General features: G+C 48.2%; 1 protein-coding gene across 2 annotated transcripts in view; it reads right to left on the reverse strand.

Annotated features, from left to right (window-relative positions):
- Positions 1-418: 418 nt before the first annotated feature.
- The window catches only part of PAFAH2 (platelet activating factor acetylhydrolase 2), a 33,051-nt gene continuing 11,696 nt past the window's right edge, over positions 419-21,773 (reverse strand). For both annotated transcript variants that reach the window (XM_045858945.1, XM_045858944.1), the window contains 7 exons: positions 19,889-19,957; positions 19,387-19,528; positions 18,045-18,158; positions 14,620-14,711; positions 13,025-13,195; positions 10,879-11,033; positions 419-4,920 (listed from right to left, as the gene is read on the reverse strand). In XM_045858945.1, coding sequence (XP_045714901.1) covers positions 4,826-4,920; positions 10,879-11,033; positions 13,025-13,195; positions 14,620-14,711; positions 18,045-18,158; positions 19,387-19,528; positions 19,889-19,957 — 838 coding nt within the window. In that variant the 3' untranslated portion in view covers positions 419-4,825. The remainder of the gene's footprint in view (positions 4,921-10,878; positions 11,034-13,024; positions 13,196-14,619; positions 14,712-18,044; positions 18,159-19,386; positions 19,529-19,888; positions 19,958-21,773) is intronic.

Genomic DNA, 21,773 nt, shown 5'->3' on the forward strand with positions numbered 1-21,773 from the left:
GACCTTTCCCTTGCATCCTCCCATTCCCCATTTGGGACCTGTGGTTGACTTCCGGTGCACAGACGTGTGTGTTCGGATGATCAAGTGTGAAACTAAAGCCGAAACCAGAACCTACGAGTACAGACTTTTCCCGGCGGTGAAGAACGCCTACAAAGCTAGAGCGATGGTGTGGAGTTTGACCTTTGATGGGAAGAGCAGGAAAATGAGAGCAAACGGAATGGAAAAACTCTCTCTTCATCTAGCCCCGCCCTCATACAATGGCATCAGCTGAGTGACAGTTTTGCAGGCGTCCTGTGAGGGAGGAAACTGTGAAACAGAAGCTGGAATGGGAACTGAGACGGAGACCATCTGGGGTCATGGAGGACAAGGGCAAATTATATCTCACCTTATAGGTACAAAAGACCAAATAAAACAATACTAGTAAAAACAGTTCATGTTTAATAACCCCTTAGGACAGACACTGTGCTAAATGCTTTACATGCATTATTTCAATTATTAGAACTCTAACAGGTAAATACTACCAGAATACCCATTTTACAAATGAGCACATTGAAGCCCACATAAGTTAATTAGTATAAGTCACAAGGAAAATAGTGTTGGAGTTGTCTGATTTCAAAGACCACGTTCTGAATCCGGAACCGCTTGCCTCATTGTGAAATCAACAGAGCACCTGACCCACAGCCCTCGGTGAGGCTCAATTCTCTCCCACCCACTTCTCGGTAGTGCTAAAAACACCACTGACTCTCAATACAATTCATATAGAAACTGCTGGAGAATTTGACATTCTTGATTCCATCTGTCATGAAATTATATTCCTTATACCCTGAGAGTTTAAACAGACAGGGGAAGGGGCAAAACCAAGTATGTGCATTAGGCAGCATGGCCCAGGGACTAAAAGCTTAGATTTTGACACCTAAATCCCAGCTTTGCCAAAATCTTGCTATGAGAACTGGATCAAATTACTTCTCTAAACCTGCCTCCTCATACACAAAATGGGGTTCATACCACCTGACCTCACGGGGTTACCGTAAAAAGCAAATGAGATGAAGCATGTAAGCACTGAGCACAGTCCCTGGTATGCAGTAAGGGCCTAATCAATGTTGGTTATTACAGCGATCATCATCATCATCGTCATTTTGTCAAGCAGCCATGGCCAAGGACATGTGGCCTTTGCATCTGGCTGTGATGGGACAGAAAGTGAGTTTCCTAACAAGGATTGGGTCCTGAGTACAGAGTATGGCCTCTCCTGTCCCTCTGTCACTTTGCAGGCCCCGGGGGAATAGGTGCCCCCGAAGAAGAAGGGGGCAGATAAAGGTCCCCACCAGGCCAACACATGCAGCTGGAGTCCATCAGCTGACATTTCAGGAGCCCAGCAGACTTCTTGGGGAAGGGCAGAGGGCAGCTGTGTCAGGACACACAGTAGGAAGGGGCTTGGGGACTGTGTTGGGAGCCTCAGCCTGATGCTTCCAGGACGTGGGAGGGATGAGGACTCTCTCTCCATCTGTATTCGCTCACCCCCTCCCTAACTGAAGCGCCACTCCCTGCACAGGAACCTCACAACATTCCACTAGCAGGCCTCCATGAGTTCAGTTCTTTCATGGGATGGGAATAAGAAGATGCAAAAGAAACCCAAGACATCTTTGCTCCTCAAAAGGATTCACTACAGTGCAGTTTATGAACAGATGACAGTTAATACGCAGGATTGTCTTGCCTACCTAAAGGCCATTCATCTGGTGTCTTTCAAGTCCCTGGAAGTTAACCAAAAATCAGGGCAAAGGGCCAAAACCCCTTGTTATACCCCTCCTGAGCAGTCCAAGGAAGGGTTACCATTTCTAAGCACTAAGGGCAGTGTGTTTTAGTTGCAGGCGAGTCCCTAAAGCCCTCTCTCAGTAAGTACCTGACTTGACTTTAGACGGTTGTAAATATGCTGCTGATCAGAAGCAATAACTCTGAAGTGAATGGGCAAAGCTGCTGGGGCCTGGCACATTAAAGGCAATAAGAGTAATGGCTGGCTGGCTGCCTGACCTCGAGGGAGGCAATGCAAACTATGAAACGCAATCAAAAGGACTAAGAGCACAGCTGTTGGGGGCCGTGTAGCGTAGGTGCAAACAGCTATCCACAGCTTCACAGGCCAGAGGGGCCTCTGCTCTGACCTTAGGCCTGGTCACAGACATTTTGGCTCTCTGGAGATGCGATGGGATGTTAGGTATGGCCAGGTGACTTGCTTTGGCCAGTCATGAAATGTGGATGGAAATAATGAGTGCCACCTGAGGGCAGAAAGCTTCCCCATGCTCTCTCCCAGCACTTCCAGACTGTGGCAGCTCGGCCAGCCTGAGTCCCCAAGTGAAGATAAAAATGACACAGAGTGGGGCATCCAGGTGACCCACAGAGGACAAGCATCATGGGCAAGAAAGAAACTTCTGTTGCTTTTCGGGGCTGCTTGTTACTACCTCTATCCTGACTGAAACACCCTAAAAAGTTAAGTGAGGCCAGTTCACATTAAGAAGTGTGTGCATTATCTTTTTTGGTAAATTACCATTCAAAAGAGTCAAAGTTGTTTTGGTTTTTTTTTTTTTGCTCAAAGGATAACTTTTGATTATAGGGAAAATTCACCTGCTCTAATGTTGCCAGATAAATGAGTCACTGCCAGAATATGAGCTGAATTGGAAGAGTGACAGATCCAGTTTCCAAACACCTTCTGTCTCCGGGGAGGCTCCCGGTCTTTACAAAATAGCCATGTATCATGCATGGGTCTAAGGCAGAAGAAGCTGGGTTCCGCGCTAAAGCCGACGGAACCTTGGCACCTGCGGAACCAGTCCAGGCGCGAGGGTGGCACCCACTGCTTCTGTGAGGGCTGAGGGCCGTGGTCCTCGGGTGCGGGCTGGAAGGCCCTATTACATATCTGTCTGCACGCTCACAGAGGAAAAGCCATCATGTTGTTGAGTAAGCCAACAACTTCAGAATATAGTCTTTTCAAGCATCTAAGGAACATTTACAAAATTGACCTCATGCTGGGCCAGCAAGCAAGTTTCAGGATGAAAACCATACGTACGGGTCATTTTCTCTGACCAAAAGCAATTAAGCTAAAAAACAAGAGCTACAGAATAACCGGAAAGATCTTACATATTTGGAAAGTAGGAAGCACACTTTTAAATAATCCATAGGCATACACACCCTCTCGCTCAATCCTCCTGACTACTCATGACGCAGACCCCCCCTTAGAAGTGCAGGAGCCAAGACTGGACAGAGAACGCAACTCGCTCCAAGTTGCGCAGTCACGGTGAACCAGGCCTCGAAACCAGCCTGCAGACCTCGAGCGCTCAGGGCTTTAATGACATTCTCTTTACCCCGGGTCTCGCTGGGGTCACGGATCCTCCCAAGGTTCCCAGCCTCCATGGACCTGAAGTTTCACTTCTTAGCACAACTGTTGAGGGGTGGGAGACCCAGCCCCAGCTTGTGGCGGTGGCGCCGGCCTTGGACCTACTGTGTGGAGACACATTCCCCTTTTGATCTTGCCTCCTCTGGGGTCCTCTACTTGAACTGAGGCAACACGGCTAGAGTGGTGGAGAGGGGTGTTTCAGGTCGGTCCTCCCGGACAGCTTTGAACTAGATCACTGGGAAGACTTCATTTCCTTTTAAAGTTTTTTTTCCACATGGGCACAAGTAGTAAGTGAACAAAGAAAGACAGAAGGAAAAGTTACTACCAGATGGCTCCCCATCTTGCTCTAACGCAGATTAAATAGAGAATATTTCAACATATCATTAGGCAAACATGAGTATTAATATCACTCATATTATAAATGGAACAGAATAAAAATTCAATCTATATCTTGACTTAAACTTGGGCTAGGGCCTCAGAGCCAGAGAACAGACAGCTCCCAGCACCCTGATTCTGAGCAAGCTGGAGGCTCACGAGATCTGAGGGAAGAGGCGAGACCGAAGTATTCCTGGGCCTCCCGGTGGGGGCGCGGGGGGGGGGGGTGCCTGAACTCTGGCTGACCAAACTACCTCCCTCTGTGGCAAGGGCCCATTCAAATGCCTACTTAACAGTTATTCCATCTTCTCCAACTCAACCTACTTCTGTCAAGATACGTTTTTGGCAAAACTCCCAGACATTCAGAGCGTCTGCGCCCCCCACTCTGTGCCTCAGCCTTTCTCCCTGTGCCTCGAGGACAATGCTGTCTGCTCTCCTCCGCAGGCTCGCAAGGACATCTTAGCCCAGACCAAGTGCCCAGGACTATGTTCCATGCGTTGAGAAGGCCTGAAAATAAACAGGAAATCCGGTGGTGGTCCATATCCGAGAACGTTACCTCAAGTGCCGAGAACTCGCCAAGTGGCCCCGGGGAGGAAGAAGGCTGAGAGGTATGGAGAGAGGGGGCCAGGTCAGGCTGCAGGTCCCGAAGGTCGGCATTTGCACCCCATGCTTCAGCTTCACTTCTCCCCTGCAGAAGCCGCGCTGGCCCAAGGTGCGGGCGTTGCTCGCTGGGGTGACAGGGCTCGTAGTGCTCGGCTGAGGGCTTGGGTGCTCCCCGCTCCCCCCCACCCCGGCCTGGCGCTTGTTCCCTTCACCACCAGGGCTCGGGCCCCAGAAAGCCAGCGTGCCCATCAGTAAGTGATCCAAGCCCCACCATGAACATAAGATCAACTAGTCCAAGATCAAAGTACCCAGTTATCCAGTCAGCAGTGTTATGATACCCTTTCGATCCGTGAAGAAGAACCACGTCGACCACTTCCTGACAGGAAGACCCCACATGGGCAGACCCCAGATGGGAATTCAGTTCAGCTTCTCTCCCATGTGTGACCTTTTACAGGTGGCCCGTTGTGCCTAAAGGCTGGACAGATGGTGTGGGGCCCCTGGGGTGAGGGACGGTCCAATGCCTTCAATGAGGTTGTTCCACTGGTCGTAGTCCTCGTTCAGGTCTGGAAGAAACAGACAGGAGGCAAGGTGAACCACTGTAAGGTGAGGCCCTCGAGCACCGCCCGCAGAGTTCGTGGGCTGTCCTGGAGAGAGGAGCGGCGGGGACACCGACTGGACTTGTGATGGTGGCACGATGCTGGTATTTATTCAGTGCCTTTGTAAAGGTGCTTCATAAATGGCTTACTTAATTCATAATAACTCAATAATGACAATAGTAACAGAAAGTAACATTTATTGAAGAACAACTCATTGTAGGTACTGTGCTTTACATGCACGGCTTCATTTAGTTTTCATAATATTCCTATGAGCTCAGTACTGTTATTAGCCCTACTTTCTACTTGAGGAAACTGAGGCTCAAAGAGGCTATCTGATTTGTCCAAGGTCATTACAGTGGGTAAGTGACAGAGACAGACTTCACGCCCTGGTCAGACAGGGTGAGAAAATGGAAAGCCTACTTCTAGGCTCAGGGATGTTGCTAAGCAAGAAAAGTCCTTTGCGCACCAGCCAGTGCATGCAAATCCAGGGCCACCTCAGTGGAGGGCAGAAGGAACAGCGTGGCAGCATCATGAAGCAGTGTGACAATGTGCATGATTCAAGAGGGGGCCCTGGGGTCATGGGCAGACGGGACTGACTACACGGTGAAACAGTCAGAAAGGGTCCACGGCCTCAGGCGGAGGGAGCAGGGCACAGCGGGGCCAGCAAATGACATCCTTGTTCATAACAAACAAAACCTGGGACAGAAGGCAGGGACCGCTCTCCCTCATCTTTGGATCCCAGTGCCCTGCAAAGAACCCGGCATGCAATCGGTCCTCAACGAGTAAGTGCTGCATATTCATTCATTAATTCAAAAAGTACTGAGCACACTCATGGTGTGCCTCAGCCTGTCCTTGGTTCCAAAAAGTCCATCCACAAACAGAAATCCTCATCTTCACAGAGCTCACAATCTAGTACGCAGAGATAACAATAAACGATCAATTACACAGCATGTGAAAAGGTGGTAAGTGCTACGGGGAAACAAGAGCCAGATAAGGGAAATGGTGGTGGTGGCTGGGGGACAGAGGTGAGGGGATGCAGGCAAGGTCCAATGTTTTAAAAAGGCTGGTCTACAGAAAACTCTACTTGAACAACAATAAAAGTAAAATAAAATAAAATAAACAGGCTGGCCAGGGTGGGCCTTGCTGAAGGGTAAGACTTGAGCAGACTTGGAGGAGGCGGGAGTGGGCCAGGAGACGGACTGCACAGGGAACAGGTGCTGGGTGGGGGGACAGCACAGCAAAGGCCTGAGGCCAGAGTGTCCCTGCAACGCTGGGGGCTTGTGCAGCGAGTGAAACAGGCCAGGGGAAGAGCAGCAGGAGAGGTGGGGAAGGACCGGAGGACCACGTCATACCAGGCATACCAGGACCATGGAGGCTGGCTTTGACTTCTGGAGAAATGGGGAGTCACTGGAGGATTCTGAGCAGAGGAGTGACAGGATCTGACACACTTTCTAACAGGATCGCTCTGGCTGCACTGTTAAGAAGACTGTGGAGGGGGGCAAAGGTGGCAGCAGGGAGACCAGTTGGGAAACTGACAGAGTAATTTTAATTTAGGTGCAAGATGCCTTGCCCGGGATGGTAGTTGTAGGGTGAGGACAAGCGATTAGATTCCATATATATTCTGAAGGCAGGGCCAATAGGGTTTTCTGAGGGAGTGGATGGGAGGTGTAAGAAAGGAGACACAAATGAGGACTTCGGCTTAAGTAACTAGAAGGATGCAGTGACTACTAGTTGAGAAGGGAAGGATTGCAGTTTAAGCCAGTTTTTGTCTGTGGTGTCAATGAGGAGTGGCGTCTGTGAGTAGCGGGTTATCTAAATCTGCTGTACATGGAAGAGATCAAACTGGAGATACAGAGGGGGCACCAGGGCAGGCAGCTAAAGAAGGGGTCCACACACTCAGCCCCGGAAGCAGCGAAGCAGACGGAGAGGAGCAGATTCTGGGCCAGGAGAAAACCCACACTGCGGTGTCTCGGAAGGATGGCATCACCGACGCTGGCAGGACTGCTGAGTCCCACGGAGATGAGCAGTGAGAGCTGACCGCTGGACTTAGCGCTGTGGGAGTCACTAGCAACCTTGACAAAAGCACTTTGCATGAGGAACTGGGATGCAAAAGCCTGACTGGAAGGGGTTTAAGAGACAATGAGAAGAGAAGAAGCAGAGAAAGCAAAGAGACATTCTTCTGAGAAGTTTTGCTGTTAGGGAAAGAGGGTGGCAACAGACAGGGTCAAGAGAGATTACGGTATTTTTTAAGAGAAATTTCAGCCTGAACTGAGCCGGTAGAAAGGAAAAAAACTGATGATCTAAGAAGGTAAAGAGAAAAGAACTGCCGGCACAGCCATCTCGAGCAGACAAAAGGGGTGAAGTCTGGTGTACAGGTGGAGGAGGGGCTGGCCTCAGTTAGGGAACGGAGCAGGGAATGTTAGTGACCAGACAGAAAGCTGAGTACATGCACGAAGGTGGGCAGGGGAGTGTCGGGGTGTTGGGGTGTCCGGATTCTGAGGAAGTGCTGACGGCTTCCCTTTCCTCGGTGAAGCGGGAGGCACAGTTGATCAGCTGAGAGATAGGAAAGGGAGGAGGTGCTGGAGGTTTGAAGAGAAAGGGGAGGGTGTGAAAATCTTCCAGGAGAGCGGGAAGAGGGTGAATAAATAGGTGGGGGCAGGAGATGTATGTAGTTAGTATGAAAGAAGCACCATTCTTCTCCATGGAAGATAACATCCCTGCGTCGGCAGAATGCGCTCTCAGGGGTGTTTTTCAGGAGTGGTGAGAGGTTCAGCTGAGCCACCTACAACCTGTTGTAGTTTCCTTCCCCTGTTGGCAATGTACCGTGTGGTCACCAAAACGCTCTTCTCTCTTTGCGAAGCTAAGGAACCCAAACGGAGAGCCTCTGCCTTTTTCCCGCTCTGTCTTATCTGTCATCACCTAGACACTTCAAGAGCATCCTACCTGGGCTCTCTGCCTCCCAGCCCGCACCACCTCGCCCATCCTCCACGACGCAGCCAAACTGGAAGTACAAGTCTAAGCGTGACATCCTGCCGCTTAGAACCCAAGGACTCTCACAACCATGGAGTAAAATTCAAACTTCTTTCAGCAAATACATGGGCTTCTAGATCTGGCTTCTACCCATTTCTCTACCTTCATCCTCCCACAATTCACTATCCTGAACTCAGATACACTAAACACAGTTTCCCCACACTGACCAGGCCCGCAAGCCTTTGTGCCTTCTGTCTAGAAGACCCTTGCCCTTGCCCTTGCCCCGCCTGGCAAACCCTCCTCATTTGTTAAGATGAAAGACAAGGACTGCTTTGTCTAGGGAGCCCCCTGTCCCAGCTGTCCTCCCCCTCCTGTCAGAGTTAGGTGCCTGTCCTCTGTGTCCCCCGAAGACGGACTGCATCGTCGGTCATCAGAGTCACTGACAGAACACTGGAGCAATTAAGCACATGGGCTTTGTAATGAGACAGTGTGGGCTGCATTCTGGCCTTGCTACTTAGTAACCAGATAACTGTGGACAAATTACTGAGATGTCCTAAGCTTTACTATCGTCATCTGTAAATTGGAGCTAATAATAAGTTACCTACTGGAAAAAGCTATCTTCAGGATTATGCTCAAGTACCGAGTGGAAGGCCTGGTACAAAACAAGTCCTCAACAACTTCCTTCCGTCTAAGACTCTCCCTGCCCTCCATCTCCTCTTCTGCCGCTCTCCAGGGATGAGTGTCTCGGCTCAGCAGACACTGCCTCTAAAAGGAGTTCAAATGTGCCGTGCTGGGCTCCTCCGCATCCTTAGCTCCTACCTAATGATATGGTGCCCAAGAGGAAACAGGGAAAGTGGGCTGAGGACTGTGTAGTCAGGCCCCTTAAGCGTCTTGAGACAGGGATGCATTTCCTCTCCTACCAGGTGACAGGAATGATGCTCTGCCCTAGACAGTATGGCTCAGCTGTTTGGAGCATCACCCCATAACCAAAAGGTTGTGGGTTCAGTTCCTGGTCAGGGCATGAACTTTGGTTGTGGGTTTGATCCCCAGTATGGATGCATATGAGAGGCAACCAACTGATGCTTCTCTCTCACATCAATGTTTCTCTTTCCCTTTCTCTCACTCTCTCTCTAAAAGCAATTTTTAAAAAATGTCCTTGGGCGAGGACAAAAAAAGAATGACACTCTCTAAGATCTCAATCTCAATTAAGCCTAAACTCCCTAAACCCAGGCTGGTATAATGGCTGATGATAAGCAAGATGAAGTGAACAAGCAATAGGCATAAACATAAAAATGCAAATTTAGGTTAAAAAAGTCAATACTTTTATAATAGGATATGCTTTAAAAGAAAACTCAATCCAAACCAAAAATTTTTGGCACTTATTGGAAATGTTAATGCACTCAGGCCGTCCAACTAGTGGTCTAGTGTCCGGGGCACAGAGGCGACAGTCCTGCTGCCCCAGGTACTGTCAGACCAGATCAGGGCGTCCTATTCGAGTCGAGGCACCACACAGTAAAAGGCACACCAGCAAGCAGTGTGTCCAAAGGTGACAATAAATGGCAACGTGTGGAACTGTAGGGGAACAGGAGGGGTGACCACGGACATTTAGCTTCATGAACAGGAAACAAAGTGGACACCACAGGTGACTTCCAATACCTGAAGAGCTGCCTGCCGGGTGGAAAGGGACTGAGGCTTCTCTGGGTAGCTCCTGAGGGGACAACCAGGGCAAGCTGGGAGGAGTTACAAAGTATTAGATCTTGGTCGTAGGTTGGAGTTAGGTCAGACCTTAGAAATCCAGGCTGCCTGGTTCCTTCCTGAAGGAAGCTGCCCTATGCACAGTGCTTGCTGAGGAATCGGCCTGGTGCAGACAGGGGGAGGCTACTCCACTCTGACTGGAGCAGGAGGGGACATCGGATCAGGAGAGCTCCAGGCCTGGGTTGGGTGGCGGCCGACGATGTGCGCTGGCAGGTGAAGGTGAGCTGAGATGACCAAGTTGTCTGTCTGGGGAGTCTGGTCTCTGACATCCAAGGAAACATGAGCAGCGGGAGCTGCAGATGGAAGGATGCCGCAGGGGAGAGAGAGCAAGCCTGGCGTGGGCACGCCAACTGAAGTTGTAAGGAAGTTCTGAGGAAGCAGAAACTATGAGTAAGCAGATGCTATCAGCAAAAGAAAAAAATACGCAGTAGAAGGAAGAAAAATGCAGAGCGGAGCAAAGAGAAACAGAGATGTCAGGAGAGGAAGAGACAGCGGCTGAACCCGGGAAAGAGAGAGGTCAGTCCTGCGAGCCGCCGTGGTTCCTGTAACTTTTCACTTCCATCCCCGCAAGGTGCACTTTCATAAACAAACCACACTTTTTCTCTTGAGGTAAATCAGTGAATCTCTCTAGTCCTTGTAACCCCCCCAAAACCTGGAGTATCAGCTCTTAAAACCATGAGTTTCCAGCGGTGGTGAGGGCCGACTGGCAGCGCACCCCCACGCCGCTTGACCGTGAGAGGGAGCTCCTAGGCGCAGGAGGCTGGACCTGAGACCTCTGCGGGCCTAGCCATCTCGCCGGTCTGTGATTTATGACATCAGCCATCATCCATGCTTGTTTAAGCACTTCTGCAAATTTAACCTATTTATCTTCACAACTCCTCCACAACATAGATGAGGTAAGTGCTAATGAGTTAGGACAGAGGTAGTGGAGTAGACAGGTGAACATTCCATTTACAATGAGGAAACCGAGGCTCAGAGAAGCAAAATGTCCAGGCGAAGGCCATTTGGGTAATAAAAGACAAAGTCAGGATCTCCGAACTTTCAGCTAAGTGTTCTTTCTGTGGTTCAGTGTAACTCTCTCCTTCAGTCAGTTTCTTTTTGCCATATATCTCCCTGATCCAAGACATATCAGTATAGACCGCTGCGCATGGAAACCTAAGGGACCCCACGGCCGCCCACAGACCCCAGCTCTGCGCTCACCAAGGTGCTTCTGCAGGAAGGCCAGCATGGCCCGCACCACAATCTCCTGGCCCTCGTAGGGGTCCAAGCTCCCGTGGCTTTGAGGGGAGAAGAGTTTGCCAATCCAGTTCCCGGACACAAAGGCAAAGTCAGTTTGACTCCGATGAACAGAACCACTAGAGGAAAAGAAAAACATGTAAATGGGAGGAGTCTGGAAGCTAGGGCATACAAATATTTGTTAAGTACCTACTATGTGCTGGGTACTTTATGTGCATTATCTCACTTAATTTTCACAATAAGGGAAGCATATTCTCTTATAAGGGAAGTATCATCCCGTGTGACAGAACCAGGAGAGAAGTGATCTGTCCAAGGTCACACAGCTAGAAAGGGGACAGAGTGAGAACCTGAACACAGGTGTGCTTGGCTTCAGAGCTGCCTCAACTCCGAGACCACAATGTCTGACCGTGCAGGGAAAGGCTGAGGTAGCTGGCGTGGGCACAGGGGCAAGGAGGCCGCGTCTGCAGCACCTGCCATTCCTGTGTCATTATAAACTGTAACGCCAGGGCTTTTCCCTGGTGACTTCCCAACATTCGCAGAACAGACCAGCTCCTGGCTTCACAACTGTACAGGCCGGTAAATGGGACGAAGGAATTTAAGTGAGGGCAAGTGCTTGTAGAAGAGGGTTTCTGGCTTAGAATTTAGATCATTTGATATCGAATACATTTAATGCAAAGGTAAAATTCTCACTAGGTTCTCATTTTGGGCTAAATTACTTATAACTAAAATTACTAGTTAAATTGATGAGGAAAGGAAAATCTAAGTGCTAAATTTTGATACCATGCAAAAAAACCCACAAAAAACCTAAACCCTAACTTTTTTTTTAAAGATTTTATTTATTTGTTTTTAGGGAGAGGGGAATGGAAGGAGAAAGAGAGGGAGAGAAACATCACTGTGTGGTTGCCTCTCAAGTGCGCCCGCGACTGGGGACCTGCTCTGCCCTGCAATGTAAGCATGTGCCCTGACTGGGAATCAAACCAGTGACCCTTTGGTTCGCAGGCTGGCACTCAATCCACTGAGCCACACCAGCCAGGGCCCAAACTCTAACTTTTAAAACATGTATTTTTTAAAGGCACATGAAAAAGCATAAAGAAGAATATAATGGATACTTTAGTGTCCAGCACTTAGTTTAAGAAGGAATACATCTTTCCCAACTGCTCTCACCTCCTTTCCCCTTGGGGACACACTTACCCTGAATTTGACTGGCTGGAGAAACTGCTAAGCAGTCTTCTGTTGCCATGAATCAACATGAAAGCAGAGGGGCTGGCCCCACGGAAGACAGCAGGGGCCAAGATGTGCAAGAGAAGAAGCCACTGGTAACTGAGCGGATTCCTAGCCTTTCTGGACTGTGCATCTGGCATTTCAACCACGTGAGGGATCCCAAAGGTCTGGCGTGCAGTTACTTGCCGTTTTGCTGAAATATGGCCCGGAACCCTGGGAGCATGTGTGTCGCTAGGCTCACGTGCAGGACAGGGGCAAGTTGGAGACTTGTCAGAGAGCCTTCAGCCCTGTACCTGAAGCTCTGGGCCAGTTCCTATGCACAGTGCACTTCTTAAAATTACTCAAAACTTTTCTCTGAAAAATGGCTTCTGAAAGAAAAACTATCTGAGAGTGCTGGTGATGGAAGTGAAGAGAATGTGGTTTCTCTTAGCCAGAATATAAATGGTTTCTGGAAGATATCTGAATTTAGATAGTCATGAAGGTCCCTAAAAATCTATCTATATGTCAAAGGTCTGCCATATTCACATTCTTCAAAAGACCCAATAACATTCCCCAGTGAAGTCAGAGATCTGTGGAGTGACCTGGTCCACACAGAACCACGTGTCTGCCTCCCTAACACACGACCCTACATACCCTTTCCCAGAATGCAACAGCTGAGTCCTGTCACAAAGTCCCACAAACTAGTGAAGAAATCCCCGTAGGTAGAACCAAGTGGGAAAAAAGAACAGATAAGAAAATTCTAAAGGAAGTAAGATTTTGAAGTTCAGGAAGCATTCAAGTATTCAATTAATAGGCAGAGCTCCTGGATTATCCAAAAGTAATTAAGGGAGCCGTAGCTGGGTGAAAAATGGAGAGGACACTGGAGATCGTGACCCTGGGGTTGACTCACAGGACGGTTATGATCCTGGACTGTTCGTGTAGGGCACATATCTTCTTCATCAGGTTGACACTCTCCATGGTCTGGAATTTCTCAGCATTGATGAAGAACACAGGGCCCCGGGCCTTCGGGTAAAAGTCACGTTCCAGAGGAAACATCCAAGCATCCAGAGCCACGGCACACCTGCAACAGGACCGGACATTCGGAATTGCCTTGCAGAAGCCGTTGGGGCAGTGGGGAAAGAGGAAGAGATCTTCCTTCAGTGGGGTAGAGGTTCAGAAAGCCAAGAAGCTACCAGGGTCCACACCCTACAGTTGGGATCTTGGATAGAGAACGCTTTCACCTGTCGCCAAAGATCCTTCTAGATTTTAAACTCGCTGAGAGCAAGGATTGGGCCTTCTCCTTCCCCCAGATCTACTCCTAGGCAGCTGACTTCAGTTGCACAGAATGGCACTTCATTCATTCAACATTCATCGAGTACTGACTATGTGCTTAGCCCTGTGCTCTGGATACAGACAGACGACACAGCTCTTGCTCCCAAGGAGCTCCCAGTCAAGAAGGGAAGACAACAGCTTAGCACCCTGGCTGAACGAGTTGCTAGGTGAGCCCAGAGCATCCGTGGCAGGGGAGGTCAGGGAAGCCTCGTTGGTGCCACAACTCAAAGATGTAGCCAGTCTGTCAAGCAGTAACCAAGGGTAAAACTAAGGCTCTAAAATAAGCCTCCCCCAACTCCCCACCCGACCCCAAATGCTCCTCCTGTCTTCTCCCCCTCAGCAAAGGATGATCAACTTCACTCAAATGACTGACACGCAAACGAAAAACCCTGATTCCTCTCTTTCCTTCCGCTCATCCACCATGTAGTCCTGAAGATTCTAAAACATATCCTGACCCCATTCACTTCTCTCCACCCCACTCCCTCCGTGCTAGTGCAGGTCATCATCTCGCACCTTGACTTTGAAACAGCCTCTTTCTAACTTGCCTCCTTGCTTTGTCTTGTCCTGCTACAATCCACAGTTCACACGACAGCCAGAGGGATCTTTTCTATATTAAGCACAATTTTTTTCTCTACCTCAACTCCTTCAGTAGTTTCTCATCAAACTGAGAAGATAATTTAACTTCCTTATTCTGGCCAAGAGGCCCTGTGACCTGGCCGCTTCCCTCCCTCACCACCTCTGTAACCTCCTCACTCTCTGTGCCCCTCCCCTGCTGACACAGCAAGCTTCCTTCCACCTCAGGGCCTTTGCATGAGCTGTTCCCTCTGCCTAGAACGATCTTCCTTTAGAACTCTGTGATATGGCTGGCTCCTTTGCCTTTGGAGTCTTGGCTTATGTCACTGTCTCAGAAAAGCTTCCAGATGCTCTAGCATATCAGCCTATTTTATTTTCTTCACTGCACCTGGGTGCTGGGGATTTGGTTATCTGTTAGCTCACTTACTAGTCTGTTTCCTCCCACAAATTCCATGAAATCAGAAACCTTGTTTTCTTGTTCACCACTGAATCCTCAGCCCACAACATAACAGTGCATAGCACACAGGACGTGGGGGACAAATACGTGCCGACTGCATGAACGGCGTGTGGGGCTGACAACGGCATTCTCGGGAAACTCACCGAAACTGGGTCTCCTTGGCCAAAGCCAGAACAGCGGTGGTGCCTCCAAACGAATGTCCCATTACAGCCACGCAGCTCATGTCGATGCTGCCCTGGGAGGAAAGCAGACAACTCAGCCAAGGTGGAAACTTCGGAGTATTTTTTTAAGGGATTCTTCAGGGGCAAGAGGAGAAAAGAGTGCGACGATGATGCAGAAGCCCAATTCGGTGGGGGAGCCCCGCCCCGCCGCCACACTGTTAGGAACCTGCCCACTGGAGAGCAACCCGTCAGGCGATCCCTGGACTGAACAGCCTTCTCCAGGCAGGAATTCTAAAAACCACGTTTTTCATCTTTATTTTTGCAATCTCACCACCTACAATACTTGGACTAGAGTAGACATTCAAATACTTATGAATAAATAGATAAAAATTATGTGATTCCAACCTGACCCAACTAAGAGCACAGTAAGAGTAAAAACTCTCTGTCCTCTAGATCCCTGCCCTAAAACTGGTCCGACGGGATGACACATGCACCAAGTCCAGGACAGATGGGGGAGCTCCTGCCACCGGTCCGCTCTGCCCTGAGGCAAGGCCTGCTTGTAGAGAAACTAACTCAGGTTCCACTTCCTCTGGGTCTCTGTCCTGCTTTCATCCACCAGGGAGTGAGTGTGCTTGCTCGAATATGCTCTGCACGTATCTATTTCTAGTTGTCTCTCGAAGCCTTCGGGGCTCAGTGATATAAAAAGCCACTGCAGCTGTCTGCTAAGGGGCTTGGGAAATCTCTGCAGGCTTTGCCACCCGTTCTCTGCCCTGCACCCTTGTTCCCCCCAGTTTCTGTCCCAAGGCTTTATATTTAAATTCTCCCCCTTTGCTCAGTGCCTCCAGAGAAGCAACTCGGTAGGTGGCCTATTCAGGTATTTTTATAGGTTAATATACTCTCAAATCAGGAGTATACAGAGAAGTCTCTCACCTACCACATTCCCTTTCCACACAGCTGCCACTTCCTGCCCCCAAACGGGTAAGTTTCTTACATGTGTTTGCAGAGCTTACCAACGCACATGTGGGTAAACATGAATATATACTTCCTCACTTTTTATGCAAGGGATATTGTATCTTACCTTCTTGCCTAATGATGTCAGTATATAAAGAGCTTCCTAATCTTTTTTTACAGCTACATTTGATTTCACTGTCGTACAGACAGCTAGTGATCACCAAATCTGTTCCTCTCCTCCCTGGACACATAGCTAGATTCTATTTCCCAGCAGTTAGATGTGAACTTGTGACCCAGTTATAGCCAACAGAACGTGAGTGAAAGTGAAATCTCGACTTCAGGCCTAGTCCATACAAACTCTTTCGTACAAATCTCCGTGCCCTTTCCCGTGCCTGGCTTAATGTACACAGTGAAGCTGCGTTTCATGACTGGAAGAGGGCGGAGCTGTAAGATAAAAGGAGCCTGGATCCCTGAGTCACCCCTTGCACAGCAGCACCCATCTTGGACTTCGTGTGGCAGAGAAGTAAATTTCTATTGTGTTAAGCCAAGGGGATTTGGGGTTTATGTACTACAGCAATTAGCATTACCCAAATGAATACATCCTTTGTTCCATAATCTATTCAACCAGTTCCCTTACTGGTGAACATTTAAAATACTGCCAATCTTTTGCTATTACAAATAACACTGGAAGGAATGACCTTGTGTTTATATCATGTTGCATGAATACAGGTATCTGCAGAACAAATTTCCAGAAATGGAAATTGCTGGGTCAAAAAATACGTGCATTTGTACCACTGATAGCTATTGCCAAACTGCCTCAATGGAGCAATCTCTGCTCTCACGGGCAATGTATCTACTTCCTCACAGCTTGGCCAACGAGAATGAGTACTCAATTTTCAGACCTTTCTCAATCTGGTAGGTGAAAATTTACTTGGCCTTTTTTATTGTTTTTTTTTTCCTTTCCCAAAAGGCCACCTCTTAATGAACCCAACCACACTGTAGCCTGCCATTCCCCAGTGCGTCTCAGGCTGGCGGGCATGCAGGCCTGGACTTCAGTGCCTGCGAGCCCCGCTTCTACGGTGGGGCGGGCAGACACACAAAACAGTTGGTGCAGTGCTCCAGATTTCAGATGCTGCCTTACCTACTGGCCACCCAGGGAGATGCCTCTCCCTGGAAGACTTTACCAGAGCCTTTAAAAGATATTTCCTGGCTGGTGTGGCTCAGTAGAGTGAGTGCCGGCCTGCGAACCAAAGGGTCGCCAGGTCAGTTCCCAGTCAGGGCCCATGTCTGGGTTGCGGGCCAGATGCCCAGTTGGGGGCATATTAGAGGCAACCACACATTGATGTCTCTCTTCCTCTCTTTCTTCCTCCCTTCCCCTTTCCCTAAAAATAAACAAATACAATCTTTATATTTTAAAAAAAAGGATATTCTCTAAAGAGGCTTTGGGGCAGCATATAGAGCCATCATGAGATTCAAAAGCCCCAATTTAAATTTTAAGTCTACCCCTTAGTTGTGTAACCTTGGGAAGATACTTAGCCTCTTTGATCTTTGGTTTCTTTCATGTGAAGAGATAATAATGCTCACTGAGTACATCTGTGTGAGGGGCTCTTACACAGTAAGTACCCATGAAGCAGTAATTGTTATTTTATATACATTTGCTAAGTGAAGAAAAAGACCACAAAACAGCGTACATGAAGTAACATTAACTGGAAGGACAAACATCAAAATGTCAAAATAACTCTGTTTCTTTTTTCTTTACGCTTTTTTATGTGGTTTTGTAGTTCTCTAAATAGAGCCTGAGCTACCTTTGAAATCAGAGGTGAAAAGACTGGGTCGGGGAGGAAAATGTACCTGATTGGCACCAAACTGCCGGGACAGCTTCTATCCTCTTGGGGATTCTTGGGTTCTCTCAAAGAAAGGAATGAGCTTGTGCACAGGGAACATAGGTTTTTTGCTGCCAGACAGCCCTTCCTTTGGGGAAGGGACCATCTCTCCCTCATCCCTGTGGCCCTGTGGGGCTGTCAGAAGTGGGCGTGTAACCTAGACAGGCCAATCAGATTACCCTATCCCCCTGGCACAGTGATTGGCTCAGAAGGGGCATGTGACCCAAGCAGGGCCACAGCCTTTCCCAGATTAGTGAAAACTAGTAGAGTCTCTTTTCTCTTTAGATCTGGAGCTGAGCTGAAATGTAGGCTTGGGCTACCAGCAACTAACTGTTCTGGTGACAATGAAGCCCACATGCATAGCAGTGCCAGAGCTTTGACCGCAGTGTTTGAGAGACGCTGGATCTGACTGCACTGGCTAAAAGCCAGTCTGCCTTTGGTCTTCCTAGTTATTTGAGCCAGTAAATTCTCTTTTGGTTTAAGCTAGTAAGTTAGGTAGATCCCTGTTATTATATGTAACCAAGAAAGTCCTGATGAATACATGAGCTCAGGTCATACCAGCTGTTGCCATACCTTCAAGGTCACCAGATCCAACCCACCAGGCAAGACGTTGAGGACCGTCTGCCCAGCAGTGACCTCTTGTAGGATCTTCAACACCCGAGTACACTCGTTGACCCGCTGATGCACCTGCAACAGAGACAGTCCCAGTGGGAGCTGGAACTTTGCACAAACCATCCAGCGAGAAACTCACTCCCCTACAGGGCCAACACCAAATTCAGGGACAGTGTGCTCACCTCCACCTCAGCAAGCACTGTGGGCCCCACATGCCGAGAAAGCCTCAGCTCCTTCTCAGCAACTCACATAAGCACCACCTAACGGTACAATGGAGTCGGACCTGCTCTTTACACTCTACCTACCCACAGGGTTGTCAGGAGGACCAAATAAGACAGTGTTATATAAACAAAAGGAGCCCTGGTCAGTGTGGCTCACTTGGCTGGAGCATCGTCCTGTAAACTGAAGGGTGGTGGGTTTGATTCCTGGTCAGAGCACATGCCTGGGTGTAGTCCCTGGTCAGGAGGTGTCCGGCCAGGGTGCATATATGGCAACTTGGGTCAGGGCATATACAAAAGGCAACCAATTGATGTTTCTCCCTCTCTCTCTCCCCAGCCCCCCCCTTTCCCTCTCTCTAAAATCAATAAGCACGCCCTCAAGTGAGGATTTAAAAAAAAAGGAAATAAGTGTTCTCTTATTATTAACCAGTATTAGATTCTACTTGCCCATTTATTGCCCACATCTGTTTTCGTCTGCTTCTCACTTACCCATTCCACTTCTGTTTTCCCTGCCTTTGAGGACTACCCCCACACCGCAAAAATAAAAAATTTAATGATGTATTTCTGATGGGAACTTCCTGGTTTGGTACTTTACGAGTCTCTCCCCATAACTTTTCATACAGCAGCTTGAGGCAGGGGTGGGGGGTTGGGGGAACAACCTCTAAACAGTCCCATTCTCTCAGATGACAAGGTCAAACATATGCCAGTTCAGAGCTGTCAAGAACTGTGGTTCTAACTTCATAAAGTAAGCCAGTTTGCAGATGAGGCCAACCAGCAGAGGACACACGAATGAGAATGAAAAACAAACCCTAATGGCATTTGGGTCTGGTCCCAGGGGACTTGCCCTTTCTACCAGTCCACTTACATAAGCCAATCAATTCTCCTTTCTGCCTAGCAAGCTTAAGTTGGGTTTCTGTCACTTGCAATTATAAAGAGTCTTGACTGATACCCCATTTCTCCTTATTGCTGTGACAAGCCCAGACTCACTAAGACTGAGATTTTGAGAGAGAAGGTTAGAGAAGTCCCCTCAGTGACTGTAATATGAGGACAGGCTTATTCTTTCTCCCCAGCTGGCAGAAACCTACCTGGCAATTCCGAACATGAAATTCCTTCTCCCCTTCCTTAATTTGACGGTAGGGAATCCATTCCTCCTCCAGCAATTCATTAGTGGTCTGGTTCTCTTCTGGGACCTGCTTGCAGAAACACGTGGTCGCAGCTGACCCATCCCTGAAATACACACGCCACCAGAGAGAAATCAGAAGACACCTTGAGCTTATTTCTTCCTTTACCAAATCCTCCTGTTCAGCCAAGCCACTCTGGACCGTCCTTTAGCTAACAGGGTCTGGAGGCATGGGTAGGAAAGTAGGAAAATCATGGATTTTGGAGACTGACCTGGGGTTGAACCCCAACTCAGCTGTGTCACTTTCAGCAAGTATAATAATTTAGCATCTTGGAACCTTGCACTGGTTACCTTTAAAATGGGTATGATACCTGCATGGTGGTTGTGAGGATCGGGGGACTAGCCTATACCCTAGCCCAAAGTGGGCACCCAATCCATGTCAGTCCCCTGAGGCTGTCATCCCTCACCTGTGCTCTACTGCGGCAACCACAAAGCCTCGGGAGGCCAGCTCCATGCAGAAAGCTGAATACAGCGTCCTAGAGATTCCGGAAGAAACAGAGAAAAGTGATCAGAAAAATGGCCACCCTCAGTCTCCGTACTAACCATACTCTGCTAGTGACCATCTCAAAAGATTGAACGGAGGAAGTTTCATTTGTAGAGGCCTTTCGCAAGGTGCTTTCTTCAGTCAGAATATCCCTGCTCTCACCAAGGCTCCAAATGTCGTCCTCTGGGAAGTGCATACAAATCCATCCACGGTGTTTCCCAACCTATAGTGACTCTCATCACCACATACACCCCTCCATGCCTGCAATACAGTTTGGCTACTTCAACAGTTGCATTTTTTAAAAAATGTTATTTATTTATTTTTAGAGAGGGGCAAAGAGGGAGAGACATCCATGTGTGGTTGCCTTTTGCACATCCCCCACTGGGAACCTGGCCAGCAACCCAGGCATGTGCTCTAGGCTGGGAATTGAACCAGCGACCCTTTGGTTGGCAGGCCCACGCTCAATCCACTGAGCCACACCAGTCAGGGCAACAGCTGCAGTTTTATTGTTATATTGCATGTCTCCCAAGTGAGTTGGTTAGCACCTTGAGGACAGGGACTCTGGCTATTTCTTTAATATGCAAATATGCATCTATGATTTAGCATGTGGAATTTCTGTCTGTCCTCCAACTTTACAGAAAATGGAAAAAGAAACATGGCAGACACTGCCAAGCGCCCATTCCAAATACCTTTCCTCTTTCCTCCCTAATAATAGAATCTGATTTTGAGTTAAAGAGATCATCATATCAAAGTATGACATTTCTCAGCCTCCTCTCCAGCTAGGTTTGCCTGTGTGATTAAGTTCTAACCCAGCAACAGAGATATAATACTAACTTCAGTAATCTAAAATTTTATAGTAGATATACTTTTAAAATTAAAAAAAAGTGGAATTAATTTTAATATTTAACCCAACATAGCCAAACATGATCACTTCAACAAATAATCAAAATTTTAAAAAATAATTTAGGCCCTGGCTGGTGTAGCTCAGTGGATCGAGCTTTGGTTTGCACGGGCTGCAAACCAAAGGGTCGCCAGTTCGATTCCCAGTCAGGGCACAGGCCTGGGTTGCAGGCCAGGTCCCCAGTGCGAGGTGTGTGAGAGGCAACCACATGATGATGTTTCTCTCTCTCTCTTTCTCCTTTGTTTCCCCTCTCTCTAAAAATAAATAAATAAAACCTTTAAAAATAATTCGGCATTTTATTACATTTTTTTAAATACGAAGTCTTTGAAATCCAGTGTGTAGTTCATGTTTACATCACATCTCGGTTTGGACCAGCTATATTTCAAATGTTCAAAAGCCACATGTGGCTAGAAGCTACTATAATGGACAGAGCAGCTCCAGTCAATGGGATGTAAGCAGTTGTTTAATACAGAACTTGCAGGGAATCTCCTTAAAAATGAGAAGGCTCCCTTCCTACGGCCTGGAATGCGGATGCAATGGCTAGAGCTAAAGCAGCCACCCTGGGTCCTGAGATATCCTTAGAAACGGAAGTCACCCATGGCAGAGCAAGATGATAAAAGGAGTCTGCTTCTCTGAAAACCTTGTGGAACTACCACGTCAGCCCTGTCTACTTCCGGCTTTCCTTTATCTGCAAAAGAAATCAACATTATTTAGGTCACTGTTATTTGGGGTTTTTCTGTTAAACACAACTTCCTTGAATCCTAGTTGATTCAGGGAGCTCAGTTTCTTAAGTTTCTTTTTCTCCTGGGAGGCAATGTCTAAAAATAAGAGTAAGAGAGATTTCTGATCCTTTTCTAGTTCAAACGGTGTAACCTTGGGCAAGTCTGCCTTTCCGAGCCTGTCTGCT

This window comes from Phyllostomus hastatus, unplaced genomic scaffold, assembly GCF_019186645.2.
Source record: "Phyllostomus hastatus isolate PE091 unplaced genomic scaffold, TTU_PhHast_1.1 phas_scaffold_182, whole genome shotgun sequence".
Lineage (NCBI taxonomy): Eukaryota > Metazoa > Chordata > Mammalia > Chiroptera > Phyllostomidae > Phyllostomus > Phyllostomus hastatus.